The following is a 19690-nucleotide window of genomic DNA, read 5'->3' as shown; positions in this document are numbered from 1 at the left end:
GTAGAGAGATGTAGCGGAGAAAGGGGGAGGGCAGTGAGAGACATGGAGTAAGAGATGGAGGGCAGGCAGAGACATGGAGTAAAAGAGCAAGAGGGGAGGGCAGGCAGAGACACAGGGAGACAGACAGAACGAGGATTAAGCAGATTAAGCAGTACCAATGTTCTTGATCTCAGTCTTGGCAGAACTGCCAGTACTAAAGTGAGATCCTGTCTTAATATGCAGGTTGGGGGATTGTTGTCTCACAGTTGGTTGCTGCGAGGACCTGGCCTCTGTTCTCCGTACAAACCACTCAAACCTGAAAAGTCTGAAGCTGAGTTTCAATAAACTGGGTGACTCAGGAGTAAAATTGCTGTCTGCTGCGTTGAAGGATCCAAACTGTACATTAGTGAAACTGCAGTAAGTAAGCACTCTGGATAGTACTAGGTATTTCTCTTCTCTCCTCTGTTTTTATTTTCACTCCTCTACTCCAATAGCATTCCCTGCCCCCCCTCAGATGAACGATGCATTTGGAAATGCAGATTGAGTGACTGAAATGTATTATGTAATATAAACTATATCTCCCTGTTGCATGTCAGTTTCAGTCAGGATAGGCAAGACAGCAGACCTGACAGTGCCCTCCCTGTCTCTCTCTGATTCCTTCCCTCTTGGTTTCTCTGCCTCCCTCCCTGATGAACAGGGAGGAAAGGAGAGAGAGAGGGGGGGAGCAAGGGAGAGAGAAAGACAGACTGGAAGGGAGAAAGAGCGAGATGAGATAGCCAAAGACCCTCTCCCAGCACATTTGGCAGCAAAAAAAAATACTATTAGGACCATCAAAAAGTTGCCTTAACAGTGGGGTGATCTCTCTACTATAGTGTCTTAAAATATTGAAAAAAAGTTATGAAACCACAAAATGTGACTGAAAACAAGTTTATACTTTTATTGAACAGAGATGTAACAAGTTTATACATTTATTGCCTGAGCTCTACATTTGATTTCAATGTGAATGTGAACTTTGCTTTTACCAAATGGAAAATTGATGAAAACTAAAAAGGAAAGGGAGAGAGAGAATGAGGGAGAGAAATGTACAGGGAAAATTGAGATATGGAGAGAGATACAGGTAGAGACTGATACACAGGGCTGTGTCTTTTACTTTACAAGAGAAACTTTCAGACAGACAGAGAGAAGAGGGAGGAAGGAATAGACTGAAAAGGAGTGAGACAGACAGGCGGCAGAGGGAGGTTAATGGTGATAGACAGAGATAAGGGGAAGAGAAATAGAGAGGGGGTAATGACAGAGTGAGAGATGGGTAGCGAGGGATAGGGATAGAGTGGGGACAAAGGGACAGGAAGAGTAAGAGAGTTATCGAGAGAAAGAAGGGGGAGAGCAGAGAGGCAGATAGACAGATTTAAGGGAGACTAACAAAAAAAAAACATTGAAATAGATTAAAAACTACCACAAATCCCAATTTCAATCTTGATAGCAACAGAGATGCCAGTTCAACAGAGATCCTGGTGAGATCCTTTCTATCTCTGCAGACTGTGGGATTGTAATCTCACGGGTGGCTGCTGTGAGGACCTGGCCTCTGTTCTCCGGGCAAAGCAGTCAAACCTGACAGAGTTGGAGCTGGGAGAAAATGTCATGGGGAATTTAGGTGTGAAACTGCTGTCTGCTGCACTGAGGGATCCAAACTGTAAATTAAAGACACTGGGGTACGTAAACAAGCTGGGAGTTGGTGTGAGTATTGAATTACTGATAGGGAGGGATAACTTCCTGTGAAGGGGTGGCTTGCAGTGGTGACGTCAGACTAGAAACACAGACTCCAGACAGTGAGGAATCGCAGGGCAAACTGAGACGCTATGGCATCCAGCGTTCTATTAAATAATACTCAAAAGATGGGGAACACCTGCCAGCTGTAGCACAACATTTTGTGTCACTGGACTTATTTGGAAAAAAAATGTATCATCTTGACAGTATTTTATCATGTTTTCCCAATCCATTGCACTTTGCTGTGCTTTTTGTGGCAAACTTTTAGAAGGAAAACTTTAAGACAGACAGGGAGAGAGATGGAGAGGGATGCAGAGAGGGAGAGAGAGAAAAGAGGTCATAAAGACAGGGTGAGGAGGGTTAATGTTGAGAGACAGTGGGAAGAGGGAGGTAGAGAAAGGGAGAAGGGTAAGTTAGGGAGAAAGGGAGATAGGAGGTAATGGTAAATAGAGAGAGGGAGGGGTTGGGCTAGCAATAGAGAGAGAAGGTACATAGAGAGAGTGACAGAAGAGGGAACAAGGAGACATGAAGGGATGTAGAAAGAAAGGGGGTATGAAGAGAGACATAAGGAGAGACATCTTTAAAGGAGACAGACAGAGTAAGACAATTAAATAGATTAAAAACTACCATAGTTCCTGATTTTAATTTTTTTCAGCAGCAGACCAGCCAGTTCAACTGAATCGAGTTTCTGGTGAGATCCTGTCTTATTTTCTCTGCAGGCTGAGGAAGTGTGAACTCACAGGTGACTGTCTTGAGGACCTGGCCTCTGCTCTCTGTACAAACCAGTCAACCCTGAGAGAGCTGGGGCTGAGTCACAATAACCTGGGGGACTCAGGAGTGAAATTGGCTGCAGCACTGAAGGATCCAAACTGTAAATTAGAGAAACTGGAGTAAGTGAACATTTATGGGTGTTTGTGTGAAAATGATATGAAATTGACAGGGAGGAATGACAACTTCACCCCTTCTCCCCTCCCCTTCTTGCTTCTGCCCCATCATCTCTTCTGTTCGGCTCCTTTCTTCTACTCATTTCCTTCTCTAATACCATTCCCCCACACCTTTCCCATTCAGGGACCTGTCCCATCTTGTCTTTCTCTCTCTCTTCTTCCCTCCGTCCCCCTTGTCACTCTTTCTATTTTTCTACCTTCCTCCTCATTGAAACAGGGAGGAAGTGAGAGAGAGTGAGAGACTTGTGATTTCAGTTAAACTGTAATATGTAAAAGGTGCATCTCCCTTTTGCATGTCAATTTGAGTCAGGATAGGTAAGACAGCAGACCTGACAGAACCCTTCCCTGTCTCTCTCTCTCTCCTTCCCTTCTTTTTTTCTCTTTCTCTGTCCCTCTGTGACTGTGTGAAACAGGGACAAAGGGAGAAAGTGACTGAAAGCAAGGGATAGGGAATGAGAGAGACAGTGGGAGGGAGGAAGAGAGAGATAGACTGGAAGGGAGGTAGAGAGAGACTGGAAAGAAGAGAGAGAGAAGGAAAAGACAGACATTGAGAGAGAGGCTTGAGACTTAAATTTAAAAAAGTAAAAAGACATCACATGGTACACTGGCTGCAGGATCAGTTTTCAAAAAAACCACTCAGTCACATCTGCGGCAGCCAAAAAAAAAGTTAAAATTGTTGTATAAAATGTAGTTCCTTCAAAAACATGTACACTATAATAAATAAAAAAAATTCTAAAAACAGAAGGTCTGCACTGTGTATCCAAAGCCTTCTCTCACACACAAACACTCCCCAACATGTTAGCCCCTCCCCGGCGATCAGCTATGTGTTGTCAGCCTCGCTTTGTTGTCTTCAGAGAAAAGTCATTCACATTTTTCTCTGCTGGGAGAGCTCCAGTCAATGTGTCCTTCCCTTCCGGTGAAAGCCGTTAGCAGCCACTCTTGATAATGGCTCAATCTGAGTAGCTTTAGTAAGGCTATCAGGTTAATTTGTAAAAAAAATTAAAAAATTGCAACATAGAGGGAGGGATAAAGGGTTGAAGATAGGAGGGATAGTTAGAGATAGACGAATGGAGAGAGAGACAGCGGGAGTGAGAGAAAGAAAGATAGACAAGGAGGGAGGGAAGGAAAACTGGAATGGAGGGAGGGATAGCGAGAAAGGAGCAGGAAGGGAGAGTTATTCGTTTCCACTTGCCACTGGTCTGGGTGTGGTGCACCTAAGGATGGCCCAAACAGATCTGGGATGGTACAGTTTTGTATGTAGTACCCGACGAGTCCCACCTGGTCCAGGCGGAAGTGTCGTTACACAGCGGGGCTATGCAACTTCAGTGTGTGTTTGTATCTGCTGCAGCGAACCGAGAGCGGCAAGCCAAAAATAAATGTATTACCTTGGGATGGAGAAGAAATGAAAGCACCTTTGAATGTATGGTCAGAAAGTTCCACACAGGAGCAGTTATTGGGTTCAGTGAGAAATGTTAAGATCTGTAGTTCCCGAAAAGCCACAGAATCCCAGCATCCTATGCGTCACAGAATGCCATTTGACCTCTGGCGTTGCGCAAATACTTCCCAGGTTAGCTGTACCTGAGAAAATGCAGTGGAAATGGAGGCAGCCCTCTTTAGCTAAACCAGTTCAGCTCACATGTACCTGATAGTTGCAGTGAGTGGAAACGAGGTATTACAGACATGAATGGAGAGAGACAGGGATGGATGGAAAGATAGAGAGGGAGGGAAGGACAGAAAAGTGAAAAGGAGGGAGAGACAGCGAATGTAATGGTGAATGCCTTGATAACAAACTTTAAAACACCACATAAAGTTCTTAAACATGATGCTACTGTAAAGTAGTATTTCTCTTTAGCATCTCAACACAAAAACATCTAAATTATTCACTAAACCATGTTAGCTGTGCTTACCCTTATAAATGTGCAACAGTATTTTTTGCAGTTTGAACATGCTTTTCCCATCTTTATATTATGCATGTACCATAGTTTCCCCTGGTTTGTCATTGTTATTAATATGCTTTACCATACCTTGCTATTGTTTACAATGCTCACCTATGCTTACCATGCTTTAGCCTATTGCTGTATTACAGTTTGGTCAAATTCTATAAGGGAAGCTTTCAGACAAACAGAGAGATGTGATTTTTGTTTTCCTTTATTTGCATTTAATTATCTGATTACTGAAAAATCCCTCAAAAATAGCTGAAGTCCATGTTTTTTTTAATTATTTGTTTTGTTTTTTAAATTTTCTTATTGTATTTTTTAAATTTATTTATACATTTTTTTATGATTTCATCTTCCGCCCTCTATTTCAAATGATTTAATAAAAACAACACCCTTGAACAAATCTCAAAAACATCGGCCATTACAAGGAACCATTTGTACACCAAATCATCACAAACATTTCCAGGCTATTCATTAGCATATTGGCTCAGGAGGAGTAAGGGAGACCACTGAGGGGTTCACCTGTCCATTCCTGACCTGGGCCGGTTCACCCCTCTTTAAGTGACTTGGCACAGTCCACTGCAGCACAGAGCTCCTGTGCCAATCAGGAATCCGCACTAAGCCCGGCATCAACATGGCGCTCCTGAATACCAAGTCACCTAAAGAGGGGTGAACCAGCCCAGGTCAGGAACAGAACAGGTCACCCCCCTAGGTAGACATGGCACCAAATCAATTAACACTAGAAGGACCAGAGATATACCCAAACCTAGAAGTCCCGCAGCAGTCTTTCTGACGGCTGTATTCAAAACACTGTAAATAGTGTGATGAAAGGAGAAACAGACGGATGTAATTCGTTTTTTAATTTTTTTTATTAGGTACGCCACAAACATCTGAACACACTGACACACACACACACACACACACACACATATATATATTATATATATATATATATATATATATATATATATATATATATATATATATATATATATATATATATATATGAATATTTACATTTACAAATCAAAACAAGAAAATGTAAATAAGTAAACATCAGAACAGACATTGGTTTGCAACAGATGGTGCTTATTTATAAAACTGAAACGATAGCAATACATTTTTTACTTTTCAACAACAATCAGTTTATTATCAGATGAGGAAAAGCAACTGAACAACATAGATAAATAAACTTAGAAAAAAAACATTTTACAGAAGCACACAGCACAAGAAGTTGTATAAAAAAGTTATAAAAAAAAGAAATTATATTTCTTTTTTTCGACAAAAGGGTATTCCTTACCTTGAGTCAGACTGTTCACAACACTTCTCCACACCGCCTTTCTGCACTGGGCACAGCTGTACATTGGGTCTCTTGCAGCTCTCAACAGGGTTGCAAGCTTCAGCTGTGGGTACACACTTGACAGTCTCCCTCTGTTCCAAATGCTTCTTGCGAAGTTCCTATGATAACTGTAAAATATATTCTCTCCTTGGCAAATTCTTCTCCATGCATTCTTTGTAAAGTACCCAGGAGTTGATGGCTGCTAGGTCCAATACATTGTAACACACCTGAACAGACCACCGTCGGGAGCCAGCTTTCACAGAATACTTCTGTGCCATCTGATCCAAAACATCAACTCCATATGTTGTTGCGTAGTAAAACTCCACGGTCTCTGGTATTTATTGTCACTAATCCTGATGCTAATTGACTGACCAAAGCAGCGCAGCTGGAAGCAGGCGGCAACCTTCAAAAGGCTGATTGAAAACAATAAACTGTCGGTCATTCAGTCAGGCAGAGAGCAGAGACTAATCTGATTACATCTAAACACACTGCGGACTGGTAAATAAAAATAATAAAGTAGAATACCGTTCTGTATAATCACAATACAGTTGTTTTCTGTGTGGTTGTCAATGTGACTGCTCCCGGGGCTTTTAGATATAGTGTAATATATCTCCTTTATTTCTGCACTCCTGCGTTTCATGCTTTGTGAGAATATTTAGTACATACGGACGGAAAGGTACATGAACGTGCAACCCCATATGTTACATGACTGAAGAAAATGACATTTTAAAACTAAAAACTTGAGCCAATATGGCTGCCAGCCACTGATACACAAATTTCCATAGGCAGGGACAGATTAAGAGAGACAAATAGATAGAATAACACAATCAGATAGATTTAAAAGTAACACATTTCCTGATTTCCATCTTGGCAGCAGCAAACCAGCCTGTTGTTGTTCTAAGTTGCTAGTGAGATCCTGCCTCCTTATCTGTGCAGGCTGAGGGAGTGTCAACTCACGAATGATTGCTGTATGGACCTGGCCTCTGCTCTTCGTAGAAACCAGTCAACCCTGAGAGAGCTGGAGCTAGGAGAGAATAAAGTGGCTGATTCTGGTGCAAGACTGTTGTTTACTGCACTGAAGGATCCAAACTGTAAACTAGAGAAACTGGGGTAAGTGAACACTCTGGATGTTTGAGTGAATTTTACATGATTTACAGAGAGAGTTAACCACACCACTCTTCTTTAAATCTCTTTTCCTGTCTTGTTATCTCTGCAGGCTGAGTTGGTGTTATCTCACGGGTGATTGCTGTGAGGACCTGGCCTCAGCACTCCGTACAAACCAGTTAACCCTAAGAGAGCTGGAGCTGGGGGTGAATAACCTGGGTGAATCTGGAGTGAACTTACTCACTGCTGCACTGATGGATCCAAACTGCAGATTAAAGAAACTGGGGTAAGTAAACACTGCAGGTCTGGGGTGGCCACCCCTGGTCCTGGAGAGTCTTGGTGTCTGTTATGACCAATTAAGAGAATAACTGGTTCAATTAAGTATTTGAGAACTCAGGTGGAACAAAAACCAGAAGATCCTGTTGCTCTCCAGGACCAAGGTTTGCCATCCCTGCTCTGGGTGCTTGAGTGAATGTTACATTATTGACAGGGAGAGATGACAACTCCCTCTATTCCTCTCCATTGCCCTTCTGTCTTCTGTCTCATCTCTCCTCTATTCCTCTCCTTTGCCCTTCTCTCTTCTGTCTAATCTCTCCTCTATTCCTCTCCATTGCCCTTCTCTCTTCTGTCACATCTCTCCATTATTCCTCTCCATTGCCCTTCTATCTTCTGTCTAATCTCTCCTCTATTCCTCTCCACTGCCCTTCTCTCTTCTGTCTCATCTCTCCTCTATTCCTCTCCATTGACCTTCTGTCTTTTGTCTCATCTCTTCTCTCCTCTGTTACCCTCTTCTATTCTATTCTTTCCTTCTCATGTAGCATTTCCTCCACTAATTCAGAAGCACGAACTGCAGGTTAAACTTTTTTTTTTTAATTTTATTTAACAATACACAAACAAAAAGGTTTAAACCAGGGGTCTCAAACTCCAGTCCTCAAGGGCCCCTGCAGGGTCTTCTGGTTTTCATTCCAACTTGAGTTCTCAGTTAAAGGGTATACAAGGGCCTTTTTATTTTATTGTGTTACATGCACCCATGTGTTGTGCAACTGTTTTAACACTAGCACCACCATAACCGCTTTTTGAATGGCTTTTTCAATTCAAATTTAAGTATCTCTGCGTGTGTGAATATCTCGTGCATGTCTGTTCTGAAGTGTTACTAAATATCTGAATTAAATACGAATAAGCTATAAGCACTCGCTTCTTCAACCTCCAGACCTGCAGTTCATGCGGCGTATTGAAATCAATACAATACAGCCGACAATTTAGACTGGGCTTTGTAATAAAATCAAAGTCATTGGGAAAGAACCTATTATACACTCCTGTCGAGTACTGAAACACTAATGAAAGTCATTCTACACATCACTTATTATTATGATTATTATTATGATTATTATTATTATTAATTTTATTAGCTGTCACAAAATATACACATTGAATCACAATACAGTGTGATATAGCTACGCTACTTTTTTCTTGTCTGCCTGTCCTCTGCATAGAGTTACCACCAACAGCTCAAGCCGTGCGAGCCCCCTGCACTCTACACTCCTCAGGCACAGCTGTATTCTGTCAAAGGTGGTACTCGCTGGTGGCCTGTGACTGTTTTTTATAATGCTTTGGACCTGGCGGCCTTCAGCGCTTTGGTTTTGTACAAGGAGTGCACCGGCAACACAATCACTCAGAGGGACTTCATTTTGCAGCTAGCCCTGGAGCGACGGCAGAAACATTTTGATAAGAGACACGAAAACCAGCTGGCAAATGCCCCTCAACCGTCAGCTAGCGCTGCGCCCACTGGCACACAGAATAAAAGACAATGCCAGGCTGCTAAATGCAATAAAAACAGAACTTTTGATGTCTGAGCCCGTTGTGAAAAGGCAGTTGAAAAGCATGTTTTCTTCACCAGTAACTCGCTGACATCCACTCTCGAGTTCTTGGGTGTAAGAGGAAGCTGGCTTAATCGTGGGAATGTAGGGCTCCCACTAAATCTTCGGATCTCTCAGCTGTGTAGGGAAAAAGTAATTGGGCATTCCAAATTGGTGAGGTAATCAGGGATAAAAATAATTGGCGAATCTAAATGTATGGACCAAAAAAAAAAAAAAAAAACTACTTCACATCATACATGTGAAACTGACTTCAGGATCAATTTCCCATAAAAAAAAAGTTAAACAAGATGCAACTATTGGCAAACTTGGCCGACCTATTTCTTTTCAGTGGGAACAGTTAGCAGCATTAATTAAAAAATAATCTCTCTCTCTCTGTGTTTTCCAGTATTTGTGAGTGAGGGAGGACAGAATGTACCAGACATTCCAAGGAAACCATGTGACCCTCAGGGACTGCGCTCATGGGACAGACCCACTTTGACATCACTCAAACAGACCACACCCCCCTCTCTTTCATACGATGTCACAATAATAACGTATTTTAAATTTCATGCGTCATTGTTTGGGTGTGTGAGAGGGTAGTGGGCATTCACTGACACAGGAGACAGAATTTTCTTTGAAACACCTCAGGGGTGCACCGATTTATTTTTACCCACAGAGGGCGCTGTTGTCTGTTGCCTGAATACTGGTGTCGTATAGGTTGATGGCGCATGCACAGTAATGCAAAACTAGGCAAAAATAAAGCGGGGCAACAGTTTGATTAAAGGGGAGGTTCACTGCATGGCTTTTTATTTTTATAGTGCCTATAGAAAGTCTACACCCTCTTGAACTTTTTCCCATTTTGTTGTGTCAGTGCCTCAGAGTTTCATGCATTTAAATGAGGATATTTTTCCGCTTATTACACACCATAATCCACACTGCTAAGGGGAAAAAAAATTATATATTAAAAATACAAAACTGAAAGATCATAATTGGATAAGTCTTCGCCCCCCCCCCCCCCCCCCCCGAGTTAATACTTGGTGGAAGCACCTTTGGCAGCAGTTACAGCTGTGAGTCTGTTGGGATAGGTCTCTACCAACTTTGCACACCTAGATCTGGCAATATGTTAGGATTGCTATTACAAGGGGGTTGGACACTTATCAAACCAAGCTAGTTCAGTTTTTATTTTTAATTAATTTTCTACAATTTTCTAGAATATTTTTTTCACTTGGAAGTTGTGGGGTAGGATGTGTAGATAAATGAAAAAAACATTTTAATGCATTTTAATTCCAGGCTATAAGGCAAAAAAAGTGAACATTTTGAAATGGGATGTAGACTCTCTATAGGCACTGTATGGGCACCGTGGCCTAGTTAGTAATCGCAGCATGGAGCTCAATTTTTTCCATGACTGAAACTCATGCTTTACTTTTGGAAAATCGCTCGCATACAGCAGTGCTTCCCAAAACAGAACACCCTCAGAAATGTAAAATAACATTAAATATGTAATATATTTTTATAGTTACACAAACAGAAATACACATTCATATCACAGGTTACTTACAAATTCAATTTTAAAATTATGTATTTGTTGCCAATATATATTACGGCGATATTCACATTCCCTTAGCTAGCGTCATACTGTCGAATATATCCGATCTACTCATTTATATAAATTATACTTACACAATTCATTTTAAATTATTTATTGTTTGTTACTATAGCCAATCAACTTATTTCCTGGGCTCAATCTACTTATTTCCCAGCCTAAACTCGTAGACATTAGAAACAATGGAACCTCGCCTTTAAATTCTAGAGCTTCAGTAAATTATTTCCCAGTCAACTTATTTCCTAGGACACCGGCAACGGTAATCAGGACCACAGGGTTTCCAACACATGTAGACAGTCACAAGTCCAGTGCTCATGCAAGTATGGAAAAACAATATTCCATAAAAAAGGCAAAAGAGAAAATGAAACACAGTAATAAAACTACAAACAAAAGGTGTTTGCTTCCGTAGTATTATTGCAAACGAAATACGTCAATATATAAGGTTGAATCAGACACCAGAAGTAAACAGTTTGAGGCGTGACTGAGGCATTTTGAAAACAATAACTTTATTTTGTGAAAGTGATGTTGATGATGAGGATGATGATGGTGGATTCTCTGAGTATTCAGAAGTCCACCCAACCGTTCATCTTTACACGCTTTCAGAGTGTTTGCATTCCTCTGTGTGCTCGCAACAACGACACACAGGCAAGCAGTTCACAAGTAGACATTGGCGTGATACAGTAATACCTGCACATAGAGATGTGTGCTTCAGAGTCCCTGCACATAGAGATGTGTGCTTCAGGGCCCCTGCACATAGAGATATGTGTTTCAGAGTCCCTGCACATAGAGATGTGTGCTTCAGAGTCCCTGCACATAGAGATGTGTGTTTCAGAGTCCCTGCACATAGAGATGTGTGCTTCAGAGTCCCTGCACATAGAGATGTGTGTTTCAGAGTCCCTGCACATAGAGATCCCTGCACATGTGCTTCAGAGTCCCTGCACATAGAGATGTGTGTTTCAGAGTCCCTGCACATAGAGATGTGTGCTTCAGAGTCCCTGCACATAGAGATGTGTGTTTCAGAGTCCCTGCACATAGAGATGTGTGTTTCAGAGTCCCTGCACATAGAGATGTGTGTTTCAGAGTCCCTGCACATAGAGATGTGTGTTTCAGAGTCCCTGCACATAGACATGTGTGCTTCAGAGTCCCTGCACATAGAGATGTTTGTTTCAGAGTCCCTGCACATAGAGATTATGTGCTTCTATGGCTAGCAAGAGGAGTAGGGGAACAGCCTGGAGCCAAGATGGCCGCCCTTTGCACAGCCAGTGTGGTAAGATGTTGTGTTACTTTGGTGTCGTGTCTATCTAGGGGGGATAGAGCCAGCATGGCTGCTAATCACAGAAACACACATTTGCATGGGCAGAGACTTTCCCTGCCAAAGTATGTTTTCCTGGTTATAAAAACTTTAGTTTTATATGCATTTTACAAATAATGTGTATTTTATTGTTCATTGCTTGTGTTGCTGTTTACAAATAACGTATTATTTTTACTATGTGTGATTTTTTTTTTATTCTTTCCAAAATAAATATTTTGTATTGTTAATAAAAAAATAAAAACGTATATATTGTCACACAAGGTTCTGCCATGTCCCTTTTGTGCTAGAAGTCATTAGATCCTTTTGCATGGAAGGCCTCGGTTGCAAGGGTGTGTGGTTCTTTGATGGACCCAGATTCAGTTAAAATGTGTTTGCTCTATGACGATGGGAATGAGAATGCAGAGATGGGAGCCCAGCTAACAAGATTCAAGTTTTTGCAGGTATGAGGCTTTTAAAGACTGTCACCCACACCTGTGAGCAGAAACTGACTCAATGAGAGCAGAAACTGACCCAAGACTGTCACAGCTACTGGAAACAGGCTGCTCTTTGGGATACAAATTGAACATTTGTGAAACTGCACTAAATATTGTAATGACTATAATGTGTTTTAAAGAATATACAACCAGTAGAAAATATTATTAGCAGATCTGTGTAAGGCCTGTGAGAGGGAGTTCATTGCATTGAAGGTCAGACTGACCTGCTGAAAATTCCAAACCTCTCTTATCAGCAAAAGCATCTTTTTTTAATTAGACTCAGAGCCTCAAAGCATTCTGATCCAGCAAGAGCAGAATGGCAGAATCTATGGAGTACAGTTAATATGCTAGCAGTCAAACTAGATTTGATTATAGTAAGAAAAAACGAAAGTATTTAAAGTTAAACTGTTGAAAGCACATAGTATAGTGTGGCCTTGACAATAGAGTTTAAAAGTGAAAGAATTAAATATTTGTCTCAGACAACAGTAATGAGAACGAAAGATGTACGTTTTTTTTGTATTGTCTGAAAAGATACTTGTCCAGGCGTCTCTTGAATCATCCAAAAAAAAAAAAAAAAATGACTTGATGTGGTGAATTTGGAAAGTGATTACAGTGGAGTATCATATTAATAAAAACACCGGGCTTGGCAAGTGAACAAGGTGTGTGGAAACATGCTTGTGCAGGCAACTTTCTGAAACTTAAACAGAGAGGTCAAGCTTAGTCCAAACATGGTACAAGTTAATATTAGGCTATTATATTTAACATGTTTTATTATAGCTTAAATTTAAATGTAAATTACTGAACTGACCACTGTATGCTTATTCAAAGGCTTGTGATAAACCTCTACAGTCTTTGTTCTACACTTTGTTAACACATTTGTATATGAAGTTAAACTGGCCCATTGACAACACACTGAAAAGGTAACATAATATGTGGCTAAGAGGTTAATGGAATTAAATAGATCTGGTGTTCCATATTAAAAACACCTCTCATATACACAGATACTTGTATTTGGTAGCAAGGACCCTGTGAACTCCCGTTCACCTCATTTTTAGGGGAAGGAGGGGTGGAAGATAGTGAACCATGAGCTCATATTCACTGGAAGCTGATTGGCTGTTCGCACAATTAGTTTATATATATATATATATATATATATATATATATATATATATATATATATATATATATATATATATATAAAATATCTCATATAATAATCTCAAATGTCTTATGTATTTTACTGGTTTGAAATGACACCATGTGGTCTTCAGCCAGGGTGGTTTTTGAGTTCTAAAGTTGTCCGTGGCAACTGACCAGTAACCTGTGGTGCACCTTAGTATGCTGCACGGCGCCCACCACAGTAAGGGAGAAGTTTAAAAAAATCTTGAACTCCCGCTGGGTCAATGCTTCCATTGGAAAAAACAGCTTCCTGTTTACCACAATGTACTTCTTAATATAAAACTTTAAATCCCATACATAGATTCTAACTACAAACATGTTTCTTTCTTTGAAGTTTACTTTACAATGCTTTTTAAATAGTATTTCCCTAGTCGTGATTACAGTGGCTCTCAAAAGTATTCACCCCCTTGGACTTTTCCACATATTATTGTGTTACAACATGGAATCAAAATGGATTTAATTAGGAGTTTTTGCCACTGATCAACACAAAAAAAAGTCCATAATGTCAAAGTGAAAAATAAAATCTACAGATTGTTCTAAATTAATTACAAATACAAAACAGAAAATAATTGATTGCCCCTTGAATCAATATTTGGTAAAGGCACCTTTTTGCAGCAATTACTGCCTTGGGTCTATTTGGATAAGTCTCTACCAGCTTTGCACATCTGGACACTGCAATTTTTGTCCTTTCTTCTTTGCAAACTTGCTCAAGCTCTGTCAAGTTGGATGGGGACCTTTGGTGAATAGCAATTTTCACTTCTTTCCACATATTCTCAATTGGATTGAGGTCAAGGTTTTGACTGGGCCACTCCAGGGCATTTACTTTTTCGTTTTTAAGCCACTAAAGTGTGGCTTTGGCTGTATGTTTGTGGTCGTTGTCCTGCTGGAAAATGAATCTTCTCCCAAGTCCCAAGTCTCTTGCAGACTTCAGCAGGTTTTCCTCCAGGATTTCTCTGTACTTTTCTGCATCCATTTTGCCCTCTATCTTCACCAGCTTTCCAGGCCCTGACACAGAGAAGCATCTCCATAGCATAATGCTGCCACCACCATGCTTCACGGTAGGGATGGCGTTCTCAGGATAATGTGCAGTGTCAAACATAGGACTTAGCGTGGAGGCCAAAAAGCTCTATTTTGGTCTCATCAGATCATAGAATCTTCTTCCACTTGATCTCAGAGTCTCACATGCCTTCTGGCAAACTCTAGCTGAGATTTGATGTGAGTTTTTTTTTCAACAATGGCTTTCTTTTTGCCACGCTCCCATAATGGCCAGTTTTGTGAGGCGCCCGGGCTATTGTTGCCATATGCACAGTGTCTCCCAGCTCAGCCGTGGAAGACTGTAACTCCTTTAGAGTTGCCATAGGCCACTTGGTGGCCCTCCTGACTAGTGACCTTCTCGCCCAGATACTCCTTTTTTGAGGACGGCCTGTTCTAGATAGATTCACAGTTGTGTCATATTCTCTCAATTTCTTAATAATGGACTTTACTGTGCTCTGGGGGATAGTCAATGCCTTGGAAATGTTCATATATCCTACCCCTGATTGGTGCTTTTGAAGAACCTTAGCCTGGATTTGCTTTGAATGTTTCTTCGTCTTCATGATGTAGTTTTTGTTAGGAAATGTACTAACCAACTGTGGGACCTCCCAGAGACAGGTGTATTTAGCCTGAAATCATGTGAAACACCTTAATTGCACAGGTGGACTCCATTCAACTAATTATGTGACTTCTAAAGACAACTGGTTGCACCAGAGCTTATTTAGGTGTGTCATTGCAAAGGGGGTGAATACTTATGCAATCAATTATTTTCTGTTTTATATTTGTAATTAATTTAGAACAATTTGTAGATTTTATTTTTCACTTTGACATTATGGACTTTTTTGATTCCATGTTGTAACACAATAAAATGTGGAAAAGTCCAAGGGGGTGAATACTTTTGAGAGCCACTGTAACTCTTCATCATGTCTTCAGTTAAATGTCAGTTAAACACTTAAGACATTACGAGAGAAAATACACTACACTGTTTTATTGATTTGCCGTAACAGTACACATGCTCTGTGGATGGAGCATTGTCATCCTGGAACCAAGCACTCAGGGCTGTAGAGTTCTTTAGGTGGGCGCCACACGTGCACTCGTCCATTTGTTGAGAACATGGTGAAGGATGATTCATCTGACCATATCGCATTTCTCCACTGCTCGGTAGTCCATTGCCTGTGCTCTTTGCACCACTGGACTTGACCAAACGTGCATTGCCAGGTGTGATGAGCGGTTTGTGCACTGCAGCCCAACTATGGTATCCCACTCTGTGGAGTTCTTGGCGGACCATTTTTGATTAAACTGGCTGCTCGCGCCTCAGGTTGAAATTTGCAGTCAGTTGATTTGCAGTTGCTCGTCTGTTTTGCCTTGCACTTCGAATTAATGCACGGATATCACAATCCTGGAGTATGCGCTTCCGCCCACTGTTGCCCTTTGCTAATGATGTCTTTCCCTCAGAGTTCAATGCCGACATCACCTTAGACACCGTTGCTCATGAAACATCAGCAAGTTGAGCTGTCTTGGTCACTGCAGCATCTGTCAAATGCGCCCCAACAATCACCCCTCTTTCAAAGTCACTGAGGTCTCCTCTTGCAACCATGCCTGTCCAGCATTTTTATACATGACCCTAAGCATGCTGGGACGTTATTTCCTAAATTAACACATGAGGCACATCTGTGTGGAAACCCTTGCTTTCAATATTCTTGGTGTCCCTCATTTACCCATGTGTTTTCTTTTTGTTGTCCACTACCTGTAGATTAAGTCCTCTTATATAAAGCATTTGATGCAGTGCAGTGCTAGTGCAACTTAAGCCAGACAGGCCTTATTTACTTTCTTTCATAATGTCTCATCGTGACACTAAATAATGGAAGAAACCTTGTTTAGAATTGTAATTATTTGTATTTAGTATCAGAGATTAAACATAATGTGGACCATATATAGGACACAAGGCAAAAGTACAGAACACTGTCTTCCTATCTGGTTCAATTGTAATTCCACGTGACCTATATATAGGATAATAGGCATATCTGGGTTAAATGGTTATAGATGTATTGATTCTATAAACTGTACACGTCCTGCACTTCACTATATGTGCAGCTTTGAAATAAAATTATGTTACAGAAAAACATTTTTATTTTAAACATGATTATTTGGTCCTCCAAGAGTTTAAAGAAATCACTTATTTTACACGCAAGAGCCATTTTTTTGCTTCATAATTTCAGGTTCAAATGATTCTTTGGTCCTACTGTCAATAGGAGAGGGGAGAGAGTGGGAAAGGGGTAGTGGGGATTTAAGGAAGAGGGAGAGAGAGGATTAGACCTTGAGATTCTGATACTTACAACACAAAATCAGTCAGGCTGCCCCTGTCATTACCTTACCGTTTCCTTCAATAAAGAACTTGTATATTTAAACCCCATGATTAAATCTGAAATGGCTTGTCCGTCCTTTCTGCAAACACAGCCAGTGTTGACAATCACGGGGTTTCCATGCAAGTTTTTTTTTTTTTTTTTTTTACTTGAGACATGTAAAATGTTTTTTGGGGTTTCAGTTCGCTCAGTTTATTTATTTTATTTATTTATGTATTCAAATGTAGTCATTGCCAGTTATTTTTGTTATTTTCTCCCAATTTGAAATGCCCAATTATTATTTAGACACAGCTCACCGCTACCACCCCCCGCACTGACTCGGGAGCGGCGAAGACGAACACTCGCTGTCCTCTGAAGCGTGTGCCGCCAGCCGCCCGCTTCTTTACACCCTGCGGATTCACCATGCAGCCGCCCAGGAGCTACAGCGTAGGAGGACAACGCAGCTCCCGGGCAGCTAACAGGCAAGCCCGCAGGTGCCCGGCCAGACTACAGGGGTCGCTGGTGCGCGGTGAGCCAAGGACACCCTGGCTGATCTGACGTTTTCCCATAACAATGTTTTGGTGGCCATCTTCGAATTGAAAGGGAACGTTAAATTTACCAACCGTAATCCTGGTTCCCTGAAAGAGAAGATGGCCACCAACCATGAGGTCGCATCAGTCGACATCACGGTTTCGTCACGAAAAGACAGTGAGGCTCCCCTGCATGACGGTTATGTACCCTCGGTAGGCGGGACCGGGGGGGGGGGGTCACATCGGCAGCTTTGATAGAAAGAGCTCAGTGAAACCCACCTACATCTGGTGTAGGAGCTCCCTCACAGACTCTAAATTGTTTTATTGTTTAATTACACATGTTAATTGTTTTATTAGTAATTATCCCCTGCACCTGGCTATCATTGTAAATTAGAGCCAGGTGCATGGTATTTAAAGAGAGCAGGCTGTCTGTTCTGGGCTGTTGCTGGTGTGTGTACAGCTGTAATTATAGAAGAAAGGAAACTGTGTTTGTTTTGCAACCAGTAACCAAGCTTACTTGTCTGGTTATTAGAGAAGGGTCCAGCCTGTGTTAGTGCTCGAAAAAGAGCTAGGTTTTGTTTTCGTGTGTGTGTGTGTGTGTGTGTGTGTGTGTGTGTGTGTGTGTGTGTGTATATATATATATATATATATATATATATATATATATATATAAAATTTCATCAGTTGTCTTTTAATATACACATCTCAACGAGAATGCATATTTGTCTTACTTTGATAAATAAACAGACACATACAAAATAAACAGGGAACAGAAACTCTGTGAAATAACAGAGGCTACTGCCTGGATGTTTACTCGTAAAGAATAACCTTCCTGCTCCCCTGTGCTGTATTTACCAAAAACAAGATCACCCGCCCTGACCCCTCCGAGACCAGCGAAGAGAAAGCAGTGACACTGCGAGCATGCCCACGCCATTGCGGGGCTGTTTGTGACAACAATTTAAATGTACTTAATGCACTTCTAAAAAATAGTATCAGGGTACACCGTTCGTATCTGAGTGTCTCATACCACCGAAGAAGAGGGCGAGAAATGACAATATCGGTGCATAAAACACAGTTTACATATCACAGAAAAACCCGGTGCATCGACGCTACCGCCTTTAGTCACAGCGTCCCGGATTATAATTTTGGGCTATACCAACTCCGGAATTCAAATAGAAAGCGCTGGAAAATATAAATGAGCCACTAACAGTTTGTTTACAATGTTAAAATGCTATTGGTTTTTTATTAAAATGTATCCGTTATCACAATTCCCTTTGCGGTCCGTATTAGATGAATTGCCAGACCGCGCTGCGCGGTTTGTGTTTTGCGGTTGGTATATCCCTGGCTGTTCTGTGGGAGGCAGAGCCGCTCAGACACTGAGGGAGAGCAGAGAGGAGGTAAGCGAGGCTTTATTGAGTTTACAACGTGTTTTCAAACTACAGAAAGCTGTTATTTGGTGTTATTTTGAGAGGGCCGGGTTGGTGTGTGTTGTATTTGTGAAGCGGCGTGGCTCTCCCAGCGCGTTTGTTTTTATTCTCATCCCCCCAGTTAGTCCGCTTGCCACAGGGAATGCCAGGCTGGTGGTTTTCCAGTCACGGCTGCGTTGTGCTGGAAGCTCTTGCGGGTGAAAGTGGGTTACAGCAGCTGTCGTGTACAATACTGCCCACCGTACACATTTTCCCACCCCAACTTCAGGTCCGGTCGCGGTTTTGTTATCACAATAGCGGAAAGCTCTGATTGCAGCATAAACTAAAATAATTTTTTTTGTTTGCTTTGTGTTTAGTGTTTTTACTTGTGCTTACTCTCCCAGTCAAACCCGTGGCGTTGCTCAGTGTTCAATGAGGTCTGTTTGGAGGCAGTATAGTGAGCAGCCGATCAGTATCACTTGTTTGCTACCCACAGTAATTCAGCATTAATCTTAGCAAAGGTGTAATTGTATTTTTACTAGATGGTTACAGCACTTTGCTTCATGTTGTCGCTTACACACACACCACTGAACACACTACTTTAATCACCACTGCAAGCTATACAAAATGCTATCAAAACAATTGTTATATTTTTTGTATTAATCCATTTAGACAATGTTAAGCTTGTTATTACTTTATTTTATAATTGTCAATAAAACATCATTTTGCAACATGAAAACATTGTCTGTGCTGTTAATTACACGGAATAAAACCAGCCACACTAGCAAATAAATGTAGTCCGAGTACATTGCTAAACGCTGTTTTGGTGACTGATTAACTTTCCCTTGAGTCAAAGAAATCCTGCAACGCAACCGGAAGTTGGGGTGAGA

The 19690-nt window shown here is 41.2% G+C and overlaps 1 protein-coding gene across 5 annotated transcripts in view; it reads left to right on the top strand.

Moving 5' to 3' along the window:
* Nucleotides 1-9935, top strand: part of LOC121307890 (NACHT, LRR and PYD domains-containing protein 3-like) — a 55572-nt gene extending 45637 nt beyond the window's left edge. For 4 of the 5 annotated variants that reach the window (XM_041240209.1, XM_041240210.1, XM_041240207.1 and 1 more), the window contains 6 exons: nt 223-396; nt 1515-1688; nt 2463-2633; nt 6900-7073; nt 7180-7353; nt 9330-9935. In XM_041240209.1, coding sequence (XP_041096143.1) covers nt 223-396; nt 1515-1688; nt 2463-2633; nt 6900-7073; nt 7180-7353; nt 9330-9342 — 880 coding nt within the window. In that variant the 3' untranslated portion in view covers nt 9343-9935. Of the gene's footprint in view, nt 1-222; nt 397-1459; nt 1689-2462; nt 2634-6899; nt 7074-7179; nt 7354-9329 lie in introns of those variants that run through there. The other variant, XM_041240211.1, reaches the window with a different exon arrangement.
* The last annotated feature ends 9755 nt before the right edge of the window (nt 9936-19690 follow it).

The sequence above is a fragment of the Polyodon spathula genome, chromosome 60 (assembly GCF_017654505.1).
Source record: "Polyodon spathula isolate WHYD16114869_AA chromosome 60, ASM1765450v1, whole genome shotgun sequence".
NCBI classification, from domain to species: domain Eukaryota; kingdom Metazoa; phylum Chordata; class Actinopteri; order Acipenseriformes; family Polyodontidae; genus Polyodon; species Polyodon spathula.
The sequence above is the reverse complement of the archived record's forward strand: the minus strand, read 5'-3'. Positions and strand labels throughout refer to the sequence as shown.